Below are 16,929 nucleotides of genomic sequence, written 5' to 3' on the forward strand. Positions count from 1 at the left end.
TGTGGAGGATCGCAGATGAGGGGGCTGATTTCAGATTGCTCCTCTGCGGGGTCCTCGTTATCTCTTGTCATTCCTTCATCCTGAACGCCTTCTGTGTTTTTTAAATAAATTCTTTACATTGATTTGAGTAGTACAGTACCTTCAGTACTGGAGTCTTCACTGCATGAGGCATTGGGCTGCACATTTCATAAACCTTGCCCTGTTTCGTCCTCACGATCGTCCTGTGAAGTAGATAGAGCTGCCGGCCATGAATTCCAGATGAGGAAGCTGGGTCGGCCTGGGTTACACAGCTGGTTAAGTGGGGGAGAGAGTCAGGTTCCAAACTGGGCTCTGGGGTGTGTGTACCATTCATTCATTTCACCAGCAGCAGGAAGCTCTGCTCTTAGCCAGGCATGGTGCTGGGCTTGGAGGATGAAGGGAGAAAGGGATGCAGGCACAGACTCTGCCATCGAAGAGCTCATGCGCTAATTCTAAGCAGAGGGCCCCGTCAAAGCTGTCATTTGTTTTCCAGGAAAATACCAAGCCCGGATTCTTTCTGAGAGCCTTCTCACCCCGGCTGAGTACCAGAAAGAAGTCAATTACGAGCTGGTTACTGGGAAAGTGGACTCGCTAGGGGCCTTTTTTAGCACCCTCTGTCCAGGTATGCTTGTAGTCAGACAGGTGCAAGTCACCATACACTGATGAGACAGAAATAAACACAGATACAAGGGGGAGGCCGTCTCAGAGCTCATCCCCGTGAGCTGCCGAGGCTGGCCTGGATTTAGACGTGCGGTGGCCCTTCCATGGTATGGGGTCTCTGGCTAGCTGATTCCTGCTCTGGCTCTGTGGTGTCTGTCCTTTGAGGGCATACGCAGGCCTCGTGCATGGTCCTCTCTACCTCCATGGCTCTGTCCATCACCCTCTTGCCTCCCCCTCTCAGTTGCTTAAAGCCTCTTGTTGGAGAAGTGTATTCTCTGTGCTTCATTCCGTGTGTTCCAAGCTTTGAGTGCCCATCTCCCTTCTTTTCCTGGCTACTCGCCCTTCAAGAGTCACCCCATTTCCTCCCAGAAACCTTTGCTGTCCTCTCCTTTTCCAGGAAGGGCTCAGACCCCTACCTCCTGCTCTAAAACCCACTGGGTCATGTCATTTTCCTGAGGACATCTGCCTGCCTTGGCTGTGGGCTCTCTCACAGGATGGGCCACCCTATCTCTGGTGCCCCAGGCCCCGGACAGTGCCTAACACACAGAGGTTGTTCCCTTGATGCTGAGTTTCCCTGAGATGGAAAAATCCATTTCTGATGTTCTCTCTGTTTGGGGGCAGAAGGCGACATTGACATTTTGCTGGACAAATTCCATCAGGAAAATCAAGGCCTTGTTTCTTCCTCACTTACTGCCTCCTCTGTCACCAAGTCAGCATCCCTGGATGTCAGCGGGGCACCTGCGTGCACAAGTGAGTGGTGCTGGGGAGCGGTGGCCAAGCTCCAGGCTGGGGGGCAGCATCCTGGGGCCTCCAGGGTCTGCAAGGAAGCACAGTTCGAGGCACACCCAGTGGAAAAGGTGTTTCCCTAGCATCAAAATAGACCTAATACCTAACTTTCATTTTAGTCTTTAACAAGAACAGTCTTATTTTACCCTGAAATGTACATCTGTACACTTTCCTTTCTCTGAGTTGATTTCTCGTTTATCAATGCACTGTTGGAATGTTTTATTCATGCTATGTTCCTGAGGGGCTCTGCTGGTCTCCTCCTCTTCCTGAGAACCTGTAGCCTCTTCGGAAGTACAATCTCAGCATCAGCTTCCCTGGGATCCCGTCCTTGTCCCCTCCAGGTGGAGTAGGTCTCAGCCCCTGGGATCCCCGAGTGCTGTTCATCTTTTAATTTTTAAATCAGGAATAGGGTGTGGCATGACCAGCATGGTGCATAGCCCAGAGCAGGAACTCAATGAATGCTGGTCTTTTCCCGTTCCCTCATCCCTGTGTGGGCCTAATGGGGCCCTTGCTTGAGTCCCCCGCAGAGTCCAGGGCTGTAGCGGTCTGCTCACCCTGCACCTCACCCTAACGGGGGCTCTGGTTCCAGGTTACCATCTGGAGCCGCACCGCATCCGGCCCTTCCAGCTGGCTGTGGCCCAGAAGCTCCTCTCCCACGTGTGTTCAATCGCGGATTCCAGCACCCAGAATCTGGACTTGGGATCCTTTGAGAAGGTGGACTTTCTGATTTGTATTCCACCCTCAGAAGTGACTTACCAGCAGACCCTCTTCCATGTCTGGCATTCAGGTATGGGCCCTTTTGGGGTTTCCCTGGTGGCTCAGTGGTAGAGAAGCCGCCTGCAATGTAGGAGCCACAGGAGACATGGGTTCGATCCCTGGGTCGGGAAAATCCCCTGGAGGAGGGCATAGCAACCCACTCCAGTATTCTTGCCTGGAGAATCCCATGGACAGAGGAGCCTGGCAGGCTACAGTCTATGGGGTCACAAAGAGTTGGACACGACTGAAGCAACTTAACACGGCATGTCACAGGCCTTTCATGGAGTGTCTGATGTCTGTCTGGGTGCAGAAGCTCTGATGTACCTACATTCAGATTTGGATTCTAACATCATCTTTGCTTCTGAAGCAGAGGGGATAGTAGCTCATGAAGCTGATGCCTGGAGGAAGCCACTTGTTCATGATTTTATAAACTGTTAAAGGCAAGGCATCACTAGAATATTCCCTCTGTTCCACTCAAGTCAGTGAACTATATTCTGGTATCTGGCCTCCTGACTCATGCATAACTCCTCCATCCCTGTAGCCTCTGGGCCCAGCTTGAAGCCTGCCATGTGGGAGATCCTGCTCAAGGGTCTGTTGATGACTCAAAAACCTCACAGCCATGTTTGGAGCTACTGATGTATTTTCACTGTGTTGCAGGGGTTTTGCTGGAGCTGGGCTTGGAGAAGGAGCACGTGACCAGGCAGAGGGTGGAGCAATATGTTCTGAAGCTCGATGCCGAAGCACAGACGAAGTTCAAGTCCTTCCTGCAAAACTCCTTTCAGAATCCGCACACACTCTTCGTCCTCATCCACGACCATGCCCACTGGGATCTTGTGAGGTTAGACTGGCTGTAGCATAGGGCAGGGCTGGCGTTTCCCTTATTTGAATGAAAATGTGTGGATCATATGGGTTTCCCTGGTGGCATAGTGGTAAAGAATCTGCCTGGTGATGCAGGAGACGCAGGTTTGATCCCTGGGTCAGGAAGATCCCTTGGAGAAGGAAGTGGCAATCCACTCCAGTATTTTTGCTTGGGAAATCCCATGGACAGATAAGCCTGGTGGGCTACAGTCCATGGGGTTGCAAAGAGTCAGACGTGACTCAGCGACTAAGTGTGCATGCACACAACGTATGGATAATATTTGCGACAGTGGGTGTGAGTGTTAAAAAGATGAATGATGTTGGGGGCTTGGCATTTGTTGGCAGGTGCTGTGGGGCTGTTTCAGATCATAGGGCCAGAAGTTAACTGAGGGGTCATCTCAGGTGGTCGCTGGTGGTGGTTTAGTTGCTAAACTGTGTCTGACATTTGCGACCCCATTGACTGTAGCCTGACAAGCTCCTCTGTCTGTGGGGTTCTTTAGGCAAGAATACTGGAGTGGGTTGCCATTTCCTTCTTCAGGGGATCTTCCCGACCCAGGGATCAAACCCCGGTCTCCTGCATTGCAGTATGGATGAAGTATGGATTCTTTACCAACTGAGCTATGAGGGAAGCCCTAAAAGGCCTCTAAAAGGGATCATTATGGAAACTGGAGCAAGTGGGCATCTTGCTCAACATTGCAGGCTGGGGTGGGGGGAGAAGGGTGGCAGGGGCAGAACAGTGGGTACTGCACTGGTGCCAGAAAGGGACCCAGATGGGAGGAACTCTACCCAACCCCTTCTTGACCGAGCCTCATAGCTCTGGACCATGTGGGTCACAACTGCTGCCCTTCCCAAGGTGATTTCACTTACTTGGCTCAAATGAACATAAATCTGGATGAATTTCAGATAGTCTCAAGCTTGGAGTCTGGCAGGGTTCCTGGGCATTTCCGTGAGACTGGGGTTGGGTGTTTAGACACCGCCCCTGACCTGGATGAGGAGGGAGGGAAGATGATGGGTCAGACCTCGGAGGAAGGCTCTGATTTACAGCTGGTGCAGAAGCACAGGGCTGGCCAGAACCTTAAAGTTCACCCAGGTAAAGGGTGTCCAGTCTAGCACTGGGCGAATTTGAACATTCTGAGTTGTATAAAAAGCTATATTGTCCGTTTTCCTTTGGTGGGTAGGTTTTTCTGAGTGGTGACCTGCCACCCAAGAGGTGAGGCACTGATTTTTTTTTTCCCATCCCCCTCAATTTACAGAAGACAACACTTGGGCCCTCTGTCCCACAGTGGAAGGCTAAGAGGCGACTCTCTCCTTTGCCTCTGTCCAAAGTGCTTCCTATTGGTGGTCCTGTGCTGTAACATTTGGTAGAGAATGTACCATTTTGGGTCCTCTTTGGATCAATTCAAGGTCACAGGACTTTAGAGAAAAGAACTTAAGGAGATGGGTGTACAATCAGGTTGGCCCAAGGGAGAAAAGGCGACTCGTTGACGGCTGGGTGAGCGTCCCTGTGCTAGAGAAGCAGGTGGACTGTATTGTGGACGCGCTTCTCTGTAAACACTGCTCCCCAGCCAGGCTTTTAATAGGTCGTGATTGGGGAGTCCCTGACAGGTGCCTGAAGTGCACTCAGATTTTTTTCTTTTCTTTTTTGGCCACACCCTATAGCTTGCAAGACCTTAGTTCCCCAACCAGGGATCGAACCCACGCCCTTGGCCTTGAAAGCGAGAAGTTGTAATTACTATACTGTCTGGAAATCCCACTGGGATTTTTCTTTAAAATTTCATTTTCCTAGTCAAGGGCAGAGTTCTAAGCTTTGGTTGTTGGCAGCACTGGGGGTGCTCATCAACTGATCCAAATGTTTGATCCTGGTCAGGTGACAGGACAACACTGGTCATTCCACTTACCATTTCTTCTCCCCCTTTTCCTCCCTCAGTAGCGCTGTTCATAACCTCTACTCCCAAAGTGACCCGTCTGTGGGGCTGGTAGACAGATTGCTCAACTGCAAGGAGGTGAAGGAGGCCCCCAACATCGTGACACTGCACGTGACCTCCTTCCCGTATGCGCTGCAGACGCAGCACACCCTCGTCAGCCCCTACAACGAGATCCACTGGCCGGCCTCCTACAGTGATGTGAGTGCCTGGGTGGCTGGGCCCGCTGCACCGGTGACCTTGGGCTGGGAGAGGTTCTGTTCAGTAAAGATTTGACTGATGCGCCCAGCTGGGGGTCAGTGGGTTCCAACTCCAAGTCTTTGATTCTACCCAGGGTTGGAGTTAAACCCTTCTTGGTCTTTGGAAACCTTCCTGCAGTGCACTTCCTGGCTTCCACCTTAGGAGCTCATAAGGGAGTGTGCTTGGTTTGTTGTTTCTCTGGTGGCTGAAGCTCTCAGTCTCCTGGTGTTGGACATTGAGGCTTCTAGGGCTTTGAGGACTTGGGGTGACTCTCAGTTTGTCTAGAAGTGTTCCTATTTTTCCTGTCCTTGCCTCCTTCAGCAGTGAGGTTCGAAATCTCCTTTCTCAAACTGAACACACATCCACAAACCCTAGTGAGTTTTATTTCAGCTTATCATCTGCCATTTTCTCACCAAAATAGAAGACAGCAGTCATTCTTGTACTGTGAAAACTCTGGATGTTTGGATTCTGCCTAATTATACAAGCAAGCGGTAGACATCACGTTCTGGACTTTTTCGAAGCATCTCGGAGTCACCGAGCAACCTCTAAAGGTGCTGATGCTTGGTTTGCAGCCAACTGACTCAGAATCAGAGGTAGAGACAGCAGCTGGGAACTTCCCTGGTGGTCCAGTGGTTAAGAATCTGCCTTGCAATGCAGGAGACGAGAGTTTGATCCCTGGTTGGGGAACTAAGATCCTACATGCCCTAGAGCAACTAAGCCCATGCACTGCAACCACCAAGTCTGAGCGCCACAACTGGGGAGTCTGTGAGCCCCAAAGAAAGATCCTGCATGCTGCAATTAACACCTGACAGCCAAATATGTACACATATATACATACATGGTGATGGTAGTTGTTTTCATGCAGTGCTTACCATGAGCCTGGCAGACAACGTTCAAACTGCTTTATCTCATGAACTCAGATAAGACGCAGATGCTACATTGATTTCTGATTTACAAATAGGGAAGATGAGGCAGAGGGGATGGGTTAAGCCACTTACCTAAAGCCATGCATCTGGAAAGTTCTAGAGCCAGACTAGGATATAACCCAGTCTGGCTGACTCCATGGTCCTCACTCTTAACCCTTGTGCTACCTTAGGATATAGTTCATGGTAAAGAATCTACCTGTAAAGCAGGAGACCCCAGTTTGATTCCTGTGTTGGGAAGAGCTGCTGGAGAAGGGATAGGCTGGCTACCCACTCCAATATTCTTGGACTTCCCTTGTGGCTGGTAAAGAGTCCGCCTGCAATGCTGGAAACCTGGGTTCAATCCCTGGATTGGGAAGATCCCCTGGAGAAGGGAAAAGCTACCCACTCCAGTATTCTGGCCTGGAGAATTTCGTGGACTGTTTAGTCCAGGGGGTTGCAAAGAGTTGGATGTAACTGAGTGACTTTCACTTTCACTTTCGTACTTTTAGCATCCTTCCCCAACTTCCCTCTTCTCTGAAGTTTGATAAGCTCTGATGGTAGTTTGTGAGGAATTTTGTATCAATGTGAGTAAAATTGGTTAGATAAATGCATTTCTTTCTGCTGATGTAATAGCAGCTGAATGCAAAAATCATTGATTTGCCTATTCCTAAAGCCAGTTAAAATTGTTGGAAAGAGGAAGTTTTAACAAAGAAAGTTGTGTGTCTAAAAAAAAAAGAAAAGAAAACAAGGTTGATTTTCTTCTTGGCCAAGGCACTGGCATCAATTGAATGGAAACATCTTGAGTGATGGGGAGGCACTGGCCTTTGTGCATGGAGTGCTCTGTGCTCTGGGTCTGCAGAGGAAAGACATCTATAAAAGGTCCCCCAGGGCACTGCAGAGTCAGCTCGGTTTAGATCAAGATGCTGTTCAGGTCCTTGCCCCCAGCACGTGACCTTCACGGTTCCCGCAAATGTGTCATTGGCGTGACCAAGGTGCATCTCTGTTTTAGGGCGTGGACTTGTATCCTGAGAACAAGAAATACTTCGGGCTGTCTGAGTTCATCGAGTCTACACTCTCAGGACACAGCCTCCCATTGCTGAGATACGACAGCTCCTTTGAGGCCATGGTCACGGCACTGGGAAAAAGGTACACGTCTCTCTCGAAGTTCCTAAAACTGCTCAGTAGTCAAGTGCCAGGTGAGGAATGAGTGTGCAGCCAGGGCATATCTGGGGAGTAGGTCACCTGCCTCCCTTCTTGGGTGACTCAAGTCGCTCCAGTGAAGCGACCTTAGTTTATTCCTCGCTTTGCATATTGGGCTGGTGATATCATGTTGGTGCTCCAGAAAATTTGAGAGTGAGAATGGACAGAAATATGCTGGAATGTGGGACTGTGTGTCTGAGACTCAAGGGAAGGCAAGAAAATGGGAGGAAGTAAGATGCCAAAAGGTATAAAGGGAGACAGAGTGGCAATCAGTTGGCTTTGTCTTTATTTCCTGTGTTTATCTACCATGTGCCTATTTTGTTCCAAGAGCCTTACTTCCATTATCTTATTTAGTTCTCCCGACCTCTCCAAGACAGCTGTTATTATTATTCACATTTGCAAATAAACTGAGACTCAGGGAGACCCCATGACTTTCTCAGGCCATACATCTAGAAAGTGACAGAGCTGGGTCTAAACCCAGAATCAGTGTTACCTTTTCAACCCTGTCACAGCAGACCCCCAAGGTGGGTATGAACGTTGTGACTTTACAGATGAAGAAACGGAGGCTTAGGGAGGTTAAGGGCTGACATCCACACAGTGTATACATGGAAAAGGCAGGCCCAGATTTACAGACTGTCTAATAAAAAACACTTGGGGCTTCCCCGGTGGCTCAGCAGTAAACAACCTGCCTGCCAATGCAGGAGACGCAGGTTCAATCCCTGAGTCAGGAAGATCCCCTGGAGGAGGACATGGCAACCCGCTCCAGTATTCTTGCCTGGACAGAGGAGCCTGGTGGGCTATGGTCCATGGGGCCCCAAAGAGTCAGACACAAATGAAGTGACTTCACACGTGCATGCAATATAAAACAAAATGAATGGCTCTTCTGCTCATGGTGGGTGTTGAACTGAGCTCTGTCGTCTCTCCTCGTGGCAGCTTGTTCTTCTCACTTGTTGATAAAGAGAGTGAGTTAGATCTGTACTTCCTAAACTGCGTTCCAAACTAGGGTGCTGCACACTAATAGCTGTTACGCCAAAAGGGGTTCCATGGTCATACGTGTTTGATAAACCTTACATTTACCAAAAGGTTCTTTTTTCCCAATGAGAGTTGTCAGTGCCTTCCATTGCCACGTGTGTGTGCTGTGACTCTCCAGGAGAGGGCTAGCATGCAAGGCATGTCCAGTGTCTTGTGAGATTAGTGTTCCCCAGCACTCCCTTTGGGAAACTGTCATTCAGCTCTGATGCTGATGGATTTCATCAGGCCAGGTGGATTGTCAGCTGAGCTCCCATAGCCTTGCCAAGGGAAGATCTCCTCCAAGATATTACACTGAGGCTGTGTGAACTGACCTTTGTCCTGCCTCTGCTTCTCTGTTCAGTTCCCCAGCTCCTCCTGCAGCAAGCATGCCCTCTGCCCTGGATGGCAGATGTCTGGTTGCCGGTTGGCCCTGGAAAGCCTTGCTCTCCCGGAGCGCTCGGGCATCCTTGTCACAGCCCCGGGTCACGGCATGGTCTTTCTGTTCCTTGCAGGTTCCCCCGCCTGCACAGCGCGGTGATCAGGACCTTTGTTCTCGTGCAGCACTACGCGGCCGCCATGATGGCCGTGAGCGGCCTCTCGCAGATGAAGAACTACACGTCCGTGGAGACGCTGGAGATCACACAGAACCTCATCAACTCCCCGAAGCAGTGCCCCTGCGGCCACGGGCTCATGGTCCTGCTGCGGGTGCCCTGCTCCCCACTGGCGGCCGTGGCCTATGAGCGGCTGGCCCACGTGCGGGCACGGCTGGCCCTGGAGGAGCACTTTGAGATCATCCTGGGGAACCCCGCCTCGGGCATCACCATCGGGAAGCACTTCCTGAAGCAGCTCAAGGTGGGGACAGGCGGGGACAGACTCCTAGGAGGACGGGTGGGCGGAGATGATGACCAGGGGGCGGGGATAGACACCTGGGAGGGCAGGCAGGACGACCAGGGGGCCGGGAGCAGAGGGGAAGGGGTGCGCTGGTGATGAGCTTTATGTCTCTTCCACCGTGGCCTCTGCACTCCCGGCCACCCCTCCGGGCTCCTCTCCTAACCGCATCCCTACCTGCGTCTTTCAGTCTAGCTTTACCACATTGTTTATAAAGACTGCACCCTCCCCAACACCTTGTCTTGCTCTTTCAAAGTTCTGGGCCGTGCCACGAGTTTCTTTCTCTCCAGGGGTTCATTTCTTCTCCTCTTTTGTCTAGCTAATACCCATCGGTTCACAGAATTCAACTCAGAGTCTTTCCTTCTTTCAGGAAGCCTCACTTCCCCCTCCTTGCCCTCTGCCCCCAACCTGGCACAGGTTGTTTTCCCTGCCTGTTATCTTGCTTCTCCCCCAGCAGGGGAGGGCAAGGACACCCCCACACATCTCAGCCCCCCAAACGAGCACAGTGCCTGGCCCATAGACCTCGCTCTCCGCTAGACCTCCAGGTGACAGATGATACGAAAGGCTTAGGGCAAGAATATTGAGCAATTGGGAAGGAATTGTGGCACCCCACTCCAGTACTCTTGCCTGGAAAACCCCATGGATGGAGGAGCCTAGTAGGCTACAGTCCATAGGGTCACTAAAAGTCGGATACAACTGAGCGACTTCACTTTCACTTTTCACTTTCATGCATTGGAGAAGGAAATGGCAATCCACTCCAGTGTTCTTGCCTGGAGAATCCCAGGGACGGGGGAGCCTGGTGGGCTGCTGTCTATGGGGTCGCACAGAGTCGGACACGACTGAAGTGACTTAGCAGTAGCAGTTAGCAGCTCCACAATGGGGAGAGCATGGTACAAAATGTTAGACAGTTGAGGATATACGATATGAAGTGACGTGTTAGTCGCTCAGTCGTGTGCAACTGTTTGCAACCCCATAGACTATAGCCCACCAGGCTCCTCCGTCCAAGGAGTTCTCCAGGCAAGAATACTGGAGTGGGTAGCCATTCCCTTACTGCAGGGGATCTTCCTGACCCAGGGATCAAACTGGATCTCCTGCATTGCAGGCAGATTCTTTATCATCTGAATCCTCAAGGAATGCCTGAGGGTGTATACTTTCTAGCAAAGGTTAAGGCAGTCAGTTGACAGATGTTTCTTAAATGGCTCATGAGTGCCAGGCAGTGTTCTACGTGGCTGGGAATCCAGCGGTGAAGCCGACGGGGTGCTTATTTGCAGTATAAATTTGATAAGGCTCAGACGAGGCATTGCAAGGGCTCTAAATCAGCAGGAGGACATCAGGGTTCCTTAGCGCTGGGCTAGTCAGGAAGGGTGGCGTCCCACAGTCGTCTCCCTCTTTAATTATCTGCAGGTGTGGCAGAACATAGAGGACGCGGAGTGGCGGCCTCAGACGTACTTGGAGTTGGAGGGCCTGCCTTGCATCCTGATCTTCAGTGGGATGGACCCACACGGGGAGTCCTTACCAAGGTGAGTGAGTTGGGGGGCTGCGCTCCTGGGGGTCTGTGAGGAGCCAGCCGCCCGGGCAACCCTGGGGGCTTTACCAGGTCAGGCTTCCCCTGCCCGACTCTCAGTGGGGCACTCACATCATAGTCATCAGTGGCTTGTATCTTTATGGTGACAGTTTTCCAGCAAATGGCCGTGAAAGGTGTCTGGGCCTGGGCAGCTTTGCCCAGTTCTGAGACAGGAACTCCTTGGGCTCAGGGGGGTGGGTGTGGGGACTGCTGCTGGGCTTCATGGGTGGGGGTCTTGGGGCTGATGAGGAAACCGAGGTTTCCAGAGATTAAGCTGGCATGGTGGATGGTGGACTCAGTGCTGGCCTGGCTTCTTTCCACTGGGCCACACCACACTTATGGAAGGGCCGCTTTGCATCATGTACTCACGGGCCAGCTAAAAGCGGCTCCAAACTGCTCGACCTTGGTTGTTGCTGTGTCATGGATCAAGTCTTGCAGTCCTCAGCTCTGTCGGACTAAGACAATGCCTTTATCTTAAATTAAGTGAGCTTTACTGAACTCCTCTTTGTATCAGGCACTGTGCCGGACTTTTGATCTAGCACGTGCCCCTTGCAACGTTAGTATTACTACCCTGTTTTATAGGTGAGTGAATGAAAGGCCATTTTCCTGAGGTCACAGGAGCAGTAGTTACAGAGCCTGATTGTAGCCCCGACCCACCTCTCTCTAAGCCCTCTGCTGTTCCCCCGAGCCCTGCCCCGCCCATCCTGTGTGTCCACCCCACATGTGTCATGACTCACTGGAGTGTCTTCCCAGACAGACTCTGGTTTCCAATATGTCAGTGACTCAATGACCATCCTTTCCCTTGCATGAGACATGGTCCTGGACACATTTTAAATGTTGTTGGAATAATCAGGTGTCTACTTACTGTATATGTCCCTCGTAACAGTACACTTAAGTGGTTATTAATATTCATTCATACCCTTCAGATGAAAAAAATCTGAGCCTCCCAAGAAGTTGCCCACTTTGTCTAAGGTCCTGTCGCCATGAAGAGGCAAGGCTGGAACTCAAGCCTCGTTCTCATCTGACCAGAAAGTCGGTGTTCTTTTGATTCCAGGCAGCACAGGGCTAAGTACCCAGCAGGGGCCTCCAGAGGCTTACAGTCAAACGGACTTTGGTGCTCAGGGCTCATGGTGCTCTGTCTGCTTTTCCATTGGCCTGAGTCCTGAGGGCCTACTGAGGCAGGCAGGGTGCTGGTCCCCGGCACGCAGCGGTGCCTCCTGGTAGAAGGCTCTCGATAGATCCCTTCTTCCGCCTCCTCCCAGGTCCCTGCGGTACTGTGACTTGCGGCTCATAAACTCCTCCTGCCTGGTGAGGACGGCCCTGGAGCAGGAGCTGGGCCTGGCCGCGTACTTCGTGAGCAGTGAGGCTCCCCTGGAGAAGGGCGCCAGGACCGAGGCCTTGGAGAGCGATGCGGAGAAGCTGAGCAGCACAGACAACGAGGACGAGGAGCTGGTGACGGAAGGTGGGGAGGCCGGTCCAGCCCCCTGTCCCCACTCAGGGTGGTCCTTGGCCTGTCTGCTGGTCGGCAGCTCCCAGTGAGAACCATCTAAATAACATCTTTAGGGAAAATCCTTCAGTGATTTCATATTTTGCTTCCCCTCCCCCTATTTTTGGAGAAGGAAATGGCAACTTGCTTCAGTATTCTTGCCTGGAAAATCCATGGACAGAGAAGCCTGGCGGGCTGCAGTCTATGGAGTTGCAAAAGTCAGACACGACTTAGCCACTGAACCACCCACCACCACTCCTCATTTTTGGTGGTGTGAGAATATGGAAATCCCATCAAGTTCTTTAAAGCTCTAAGATTCTTAAAAAGTAGGAAGAAAAATGGAGATTTCCTAGGGTTTAAGTTCACGCCTTGCTTGAATTGCTGGTGGAATTACTGGCTGGTTTAAGATTCACTAGCTTATGTCTTCTATGTGAATTCACAGGAGGTGTCCATTATTGGGATTTATGGAAACAGGCCAGTTTTGTCTGCAGACATGAGAGTTTGACACCATGTGTTTTAATAGGACACATAAATCAGGGCTGGAGAAGGCAATGGCACCCACTCCAGTACTCTTGCCTGGAAAATGCCATGGATGGAGGAGCCTGGTAGGCTGCAGTCCATGGGGTCGCTAAGAGTTGGACACGACTGAGTGACTTCACTTTCACTTTCACTAAATCAGGGCAGTGCAAGGCATCTGGCTATCATCAACAGGACAGGGAGAAAAAAATTGAAAGCTGCTGTCGTTGAAAGTGCAGGGCATTTGCGGGGTTTGGTGTAGTGGAGAGTGAGACCGAAGGAGAGCCAGCAGACCAGAACGCCTCTTCCACTCCCATCCCCCGACTCTGGCTATATGCATTTGGACAGGTCACGTCACCTCTTCTAGCCTCAGATGGCCCATCCGTAAAATGGGGAGGAAAGACCCTCCTGGTGCTGTAGAAGCTTTTCACAGGTGTGGGTGGGACCCTGACATGAAATCGCCCATGGAATGAATCCACACTCTTGGCATCTCCTGACCCACCTTTCCCCTTTGCACCTCTTGGCTTCTGGCCCCCATGCTGCCCCTTGAGCTTTGGCCACACTCATCTCATGGTTGTGCCCTGCTCTGTCACCTCTGGGCCACACAGTTGCTCTCCCAGCCACTTGAGTTCCCTCTGCCCCATGCTTCACCTGGAAACCCCATCTGGCCATTCAGAACTGGGGTCAGGGTCACCTCTCCAAGGACGTCTTCCCTCTCCTGCTTCCTCCTGCTGGGTGGGTGCCTGGCTCCTGGGTCCCAGGTCTGCCCTATCTGCCCTCCTTACTCTAGCCTGTAGCCAAGACCCCTGGGCAGGAGCCCCACTAACCTGCCAGTGCTTCATGGACCTGCCCTGCATTGTACACCTGTCTCCTTAGCGCTCCCTCAGAGGAGGGGGCCTGGGGATGTGGATGGATTGGGGGGTGGGCTGATGGAGGGATGGATGCATGGGTGGATGGATGGATGGGCAGGTGGGTGGGTGGATAGATGGATGGATGGATAGATGGATGGATGGTGGGTGGGTGGGTAGATGGAGGAATGGATGGATGGGTGGATGGAAGGATGGATGGGTGGGTGGATGGAGGAATGGATTGAGGAGTGTATGGGCAGAAGAATGGATGGGTGGATGGAGGGATGGAGGAATGGATGGATGGATAGAAGGATGATGGATGGATGGAAGGATGGATGGACAGATGGGTGGATGGAGGGATGGATGGAGGAATGGATGGATGGAAGGATAGATGGATGGATGGTGTGGATGGAGGAATGGATGGATAGGTGGGTGGAGGAATGGATGGATGGATGGATGATGGAAGGAAGGATGGATGGACAGATGGGTGGATGGAGGAATGGAGGATGGATGGAAGGATGGATGGACGGATGGGTGGATGGAGGAATGGATGGATGGAAGGATGGATGGGTGGATGGATAGATGAATGGATGGGTGGATGGAGGAATGGATGGATGGACAGATGGATAGAGGGATGGATGGATGGATGGATGAAAGGATGGATGGATAGATGGGTGGATAAAGAGATGGATGGATGTAAGGATGGATGGGTGGATGGAGGGATGGATGGATGGGTGGATGGATAGATGAATGGATGGGTGGACAGATGGAGGGATGGATGGATGGGTGGATGGAGGAATGGATGGATGGACGGATGGATGGATGGAGGAATGGATGGATGGATGGATGAAAGGGTGGATGGAGGGATGGATGGATGGATGGATGGATAGATGGGTGGATGGAGGGCTGGTGGGATGTTTGGATGAGAGATGCTGTATGTGAATGCACTTTATAAACTGAAGTGCTAGGGTAACAGACGGTACCATGATTACTAGGCCTCTTCAGTGTGTGTGTTTTGAAACAGGCTCCACGTCAGAGAAGCGGAGCCCCGTGAAGAGAGAACGATCCTGCTCCCACGACTCCGCATCTTCATCCCTCTCCTCTAAGGCATCCAGTAAGTCTCCAGGGGATAAAGATCCCACGGTTGGACTGTTTTGGTTTTCTGAGACTTCAGAGACTGAAAAGAGATTCTTTATTTTCAACTAGAACTGGAAAGAGAAGGGGTCTGTGAAGAACTGACCTTTCTAGAGAGTAGGAGCATCTTTCTGGACCAGGGTTGGGGGTGATTCTGGGATTATGAGGGGTTTGGGCTATGGTGGCTGCTGTCCCGGGAGGAGGCCCGTGCTGGGTGCTGTCAGAGGACCACCTCTAGGTGCTCTGCAGGCAGCTGTTGGTTTGGGGAATCGGGGTGAGGAGCTCGGTGAGTGTTGCTGTCAAGTCTGAGGGCCGAGAAGCAGACACAGAAGGCTTCACTAGGGGAGAAGCAGCAAAATTTATCAAGTGTCCCCTGACCCCTGGACCCGACTGCACTTGGGCGGAGGAGTGGGGAATGTGGGTCCTGGGGGCCACCTCGGCCTCAGGGGAGCAGTCCAGGGCAGCACGCAGGAGACAGATCACATGTCCTCCCACCACAAGCGTTTATGGAGAACCTGCCCTCTACCTGGCTCGGGGCACTGAGGGACCCATTAGATACACACCTGCTCGCAAGGAATTCGTGGTTCCTTTGGACCAGGCTGTGTTGCAATAGGGGCTGCTATGTTTTCTCTGCACACACATTCCCACTATGAGATGTTATGTCTATTTATAGGAAGAAGTTTGCCCAAGTGGGGCAGATTTAGGGGTAGGGAGTGGGTCCCTGCAGGTTTCAAAGAGCAGCTGGCCTTTGGGCCTTGAAGGTAGAGGAGGCCCTGGGGCATGAAGGTGTGTGCGGTGCTTGGGTGCAGTGAGTGGTCCTGGTGTGGCTGCAAAGGTCAGAGCATACCAGGGGGTTCGGCCTCGGGTCTTTGATTTCTTCTCTTCCACCTTCTCACCAGCCCATGGATAACAGTGGGTCAAGCGATGAGGGTCTCCCTTACAGATGTGCACAGAAGGAGTCAAAAGAGGCCTCCCAACAGGAGCATGGACTCTGTGATGGAAGGAAGGTCTGATGTATGGGCTCGAGTCAGTCAGAAAAGCCAAATGCTACAGCTTTTTCTTATCCTTCTGCCCCAAACAACAGAGGGACCCAGGGCACCAGGACAACCTGAGGAGTGGATGCTCTAGGCCATTAGAATAGAGAGCTGTGGTGCTTTGTTCTTCCCTGATCCTGGGCTGACAGCTTTCTAGAAGGTTCTGGGACCTGCTGGTCTGTGCAGTGTTGTCAGGCAGAGTAGAATGTCCGGGCTGCCGGCCAGCCTCCCTGTCCTGTGAGGGGACTTTCTCAGAATTCCTCATAGGACCCTGAGACCTTAGGGAGTCTCCGATGAGATGCTTCTGTGGCCTTCGGTACAACCCCCCATTTCAGAGATGGGGAAACCCCCACCTTTCAGGAGGTCCAGGGTGATAGTGGCGCTCATGGTAAAGAACCTACCTGCCAATGCAGGAGACGTGAGCGGGTTCAGTCCCTGCATCAGGAAGATCCCCTGGAGGAGGGCATGGCAACCCACTCCAGTATTCTTGCATGGAGAATCCCATCGCCAGGGGAGCCTGGTGGGCTATGGTCCATAGGATCACAAAGAGTTGGATATGGCTGAAGCAAATTAGCATGCACAGGGTGATATAAAAGATGGACCAGGGTGCCACTCCTGGGTGCCAGGAGCCTACACTCACCTTGGCTTGCAGCGTGGTCCACTGGTGGGGGAGGGCAAAAGAAACACTGCGTTTGGGTGGCTGCTGTGGGTGCTGCATTTTCTCTCTTGAATTCTTCTGGAAGCTAAAGAGTCGAGCCTTTTCAGTCCTGTGAGTTTTGCTGAGCCGGAAGCACCGCTCTGCTGTGCAAAGGGGAGATCTGAGCTCTGGGACCCACCTGCACCAGAGCAGGAGGTGGGCTGAGCGCTCACTGATGGTGAGGGTCTGGGACAGATGGGGCTGAGGGTGCAGAGGCTTGGAGGGGCGTGTGGGGCCAGGGGAGCGGTGCTGGCTCTCTCCCCGCAGCACCTCTGGGCTTGGTCAGAAAGACAAAAAGTCCATATTTAACCAGAAGGGGAATTGAATTGCCTTGACAGAAATTCCCATCATTGCAGGTAAAGGGAGTCAGTGCTGCAGAAGCAGGAGCTGGGGGGGTGCATCCCAG

At 52.1% G+C, this 16,929-nt stretch overlaps 1 protein-coding gene across 1 annotated transcript in view; it reads left to right on the top strand.

Moving 5' to 3' along the window:
• Positions 1-16,929, top strand: part of GREB1 (growth regulation by estrogen in breast cancer 1) — an 82,120-nt gene that overhangs the window by 42,150 nt on the left and 23,041 nt on the right. The window contains exons 12-21 of the mRNA XM_010852079.1: positions 512-640; positions 1,300-1,428; positions 2,054-2,251; positions 2,878-3,058; positions 5,006-5,201; positions 7,155-7,291; positions 8,869-9,208; positions 10,649-10,764; positions 12,071-12,270; positions 14,683-14,772. Coding sequence (XP_010850381.1) covers positions 512-640; positions 1,300-1,428; positions 2,054-2,251; positions 2,878-3,058; positions 5,006-5,201; positions 7,155-7,291; positions 8,869-9,208; positions 10,649-10,764; positions 12,071-12,270; positions 14,683-14,772 — 1,716 coding nt within the window. The remainder of the gene's footprint in view (positions 1-511; positions 641-1,299; positions 1,429-2,053; positions 2,252-2,877; positions 3,059-5,005; positions 5,202-7,154; positions 7,292-8,868; positions 9,209-10,648; positions 10,765-12,070; positions 12,271-14,682; positions 14,773-16,929) is intronic.

Source organism: Bison bison, unplaced genomic scaffold (assembly GCF_000754665.1).
Source record: "Bison bison bison isolate TAMUID 2011002044 unplaced genomic scaffold, Bison_UMD1.0 scf7180017864307, whole genome shotgun sequence".
Classification (NCBI taxonomy): Eukaryota; Metazoa; Chordata; class Mammalia; order Artiodactyla; family Bovidae; genus Bison; species Bison bison.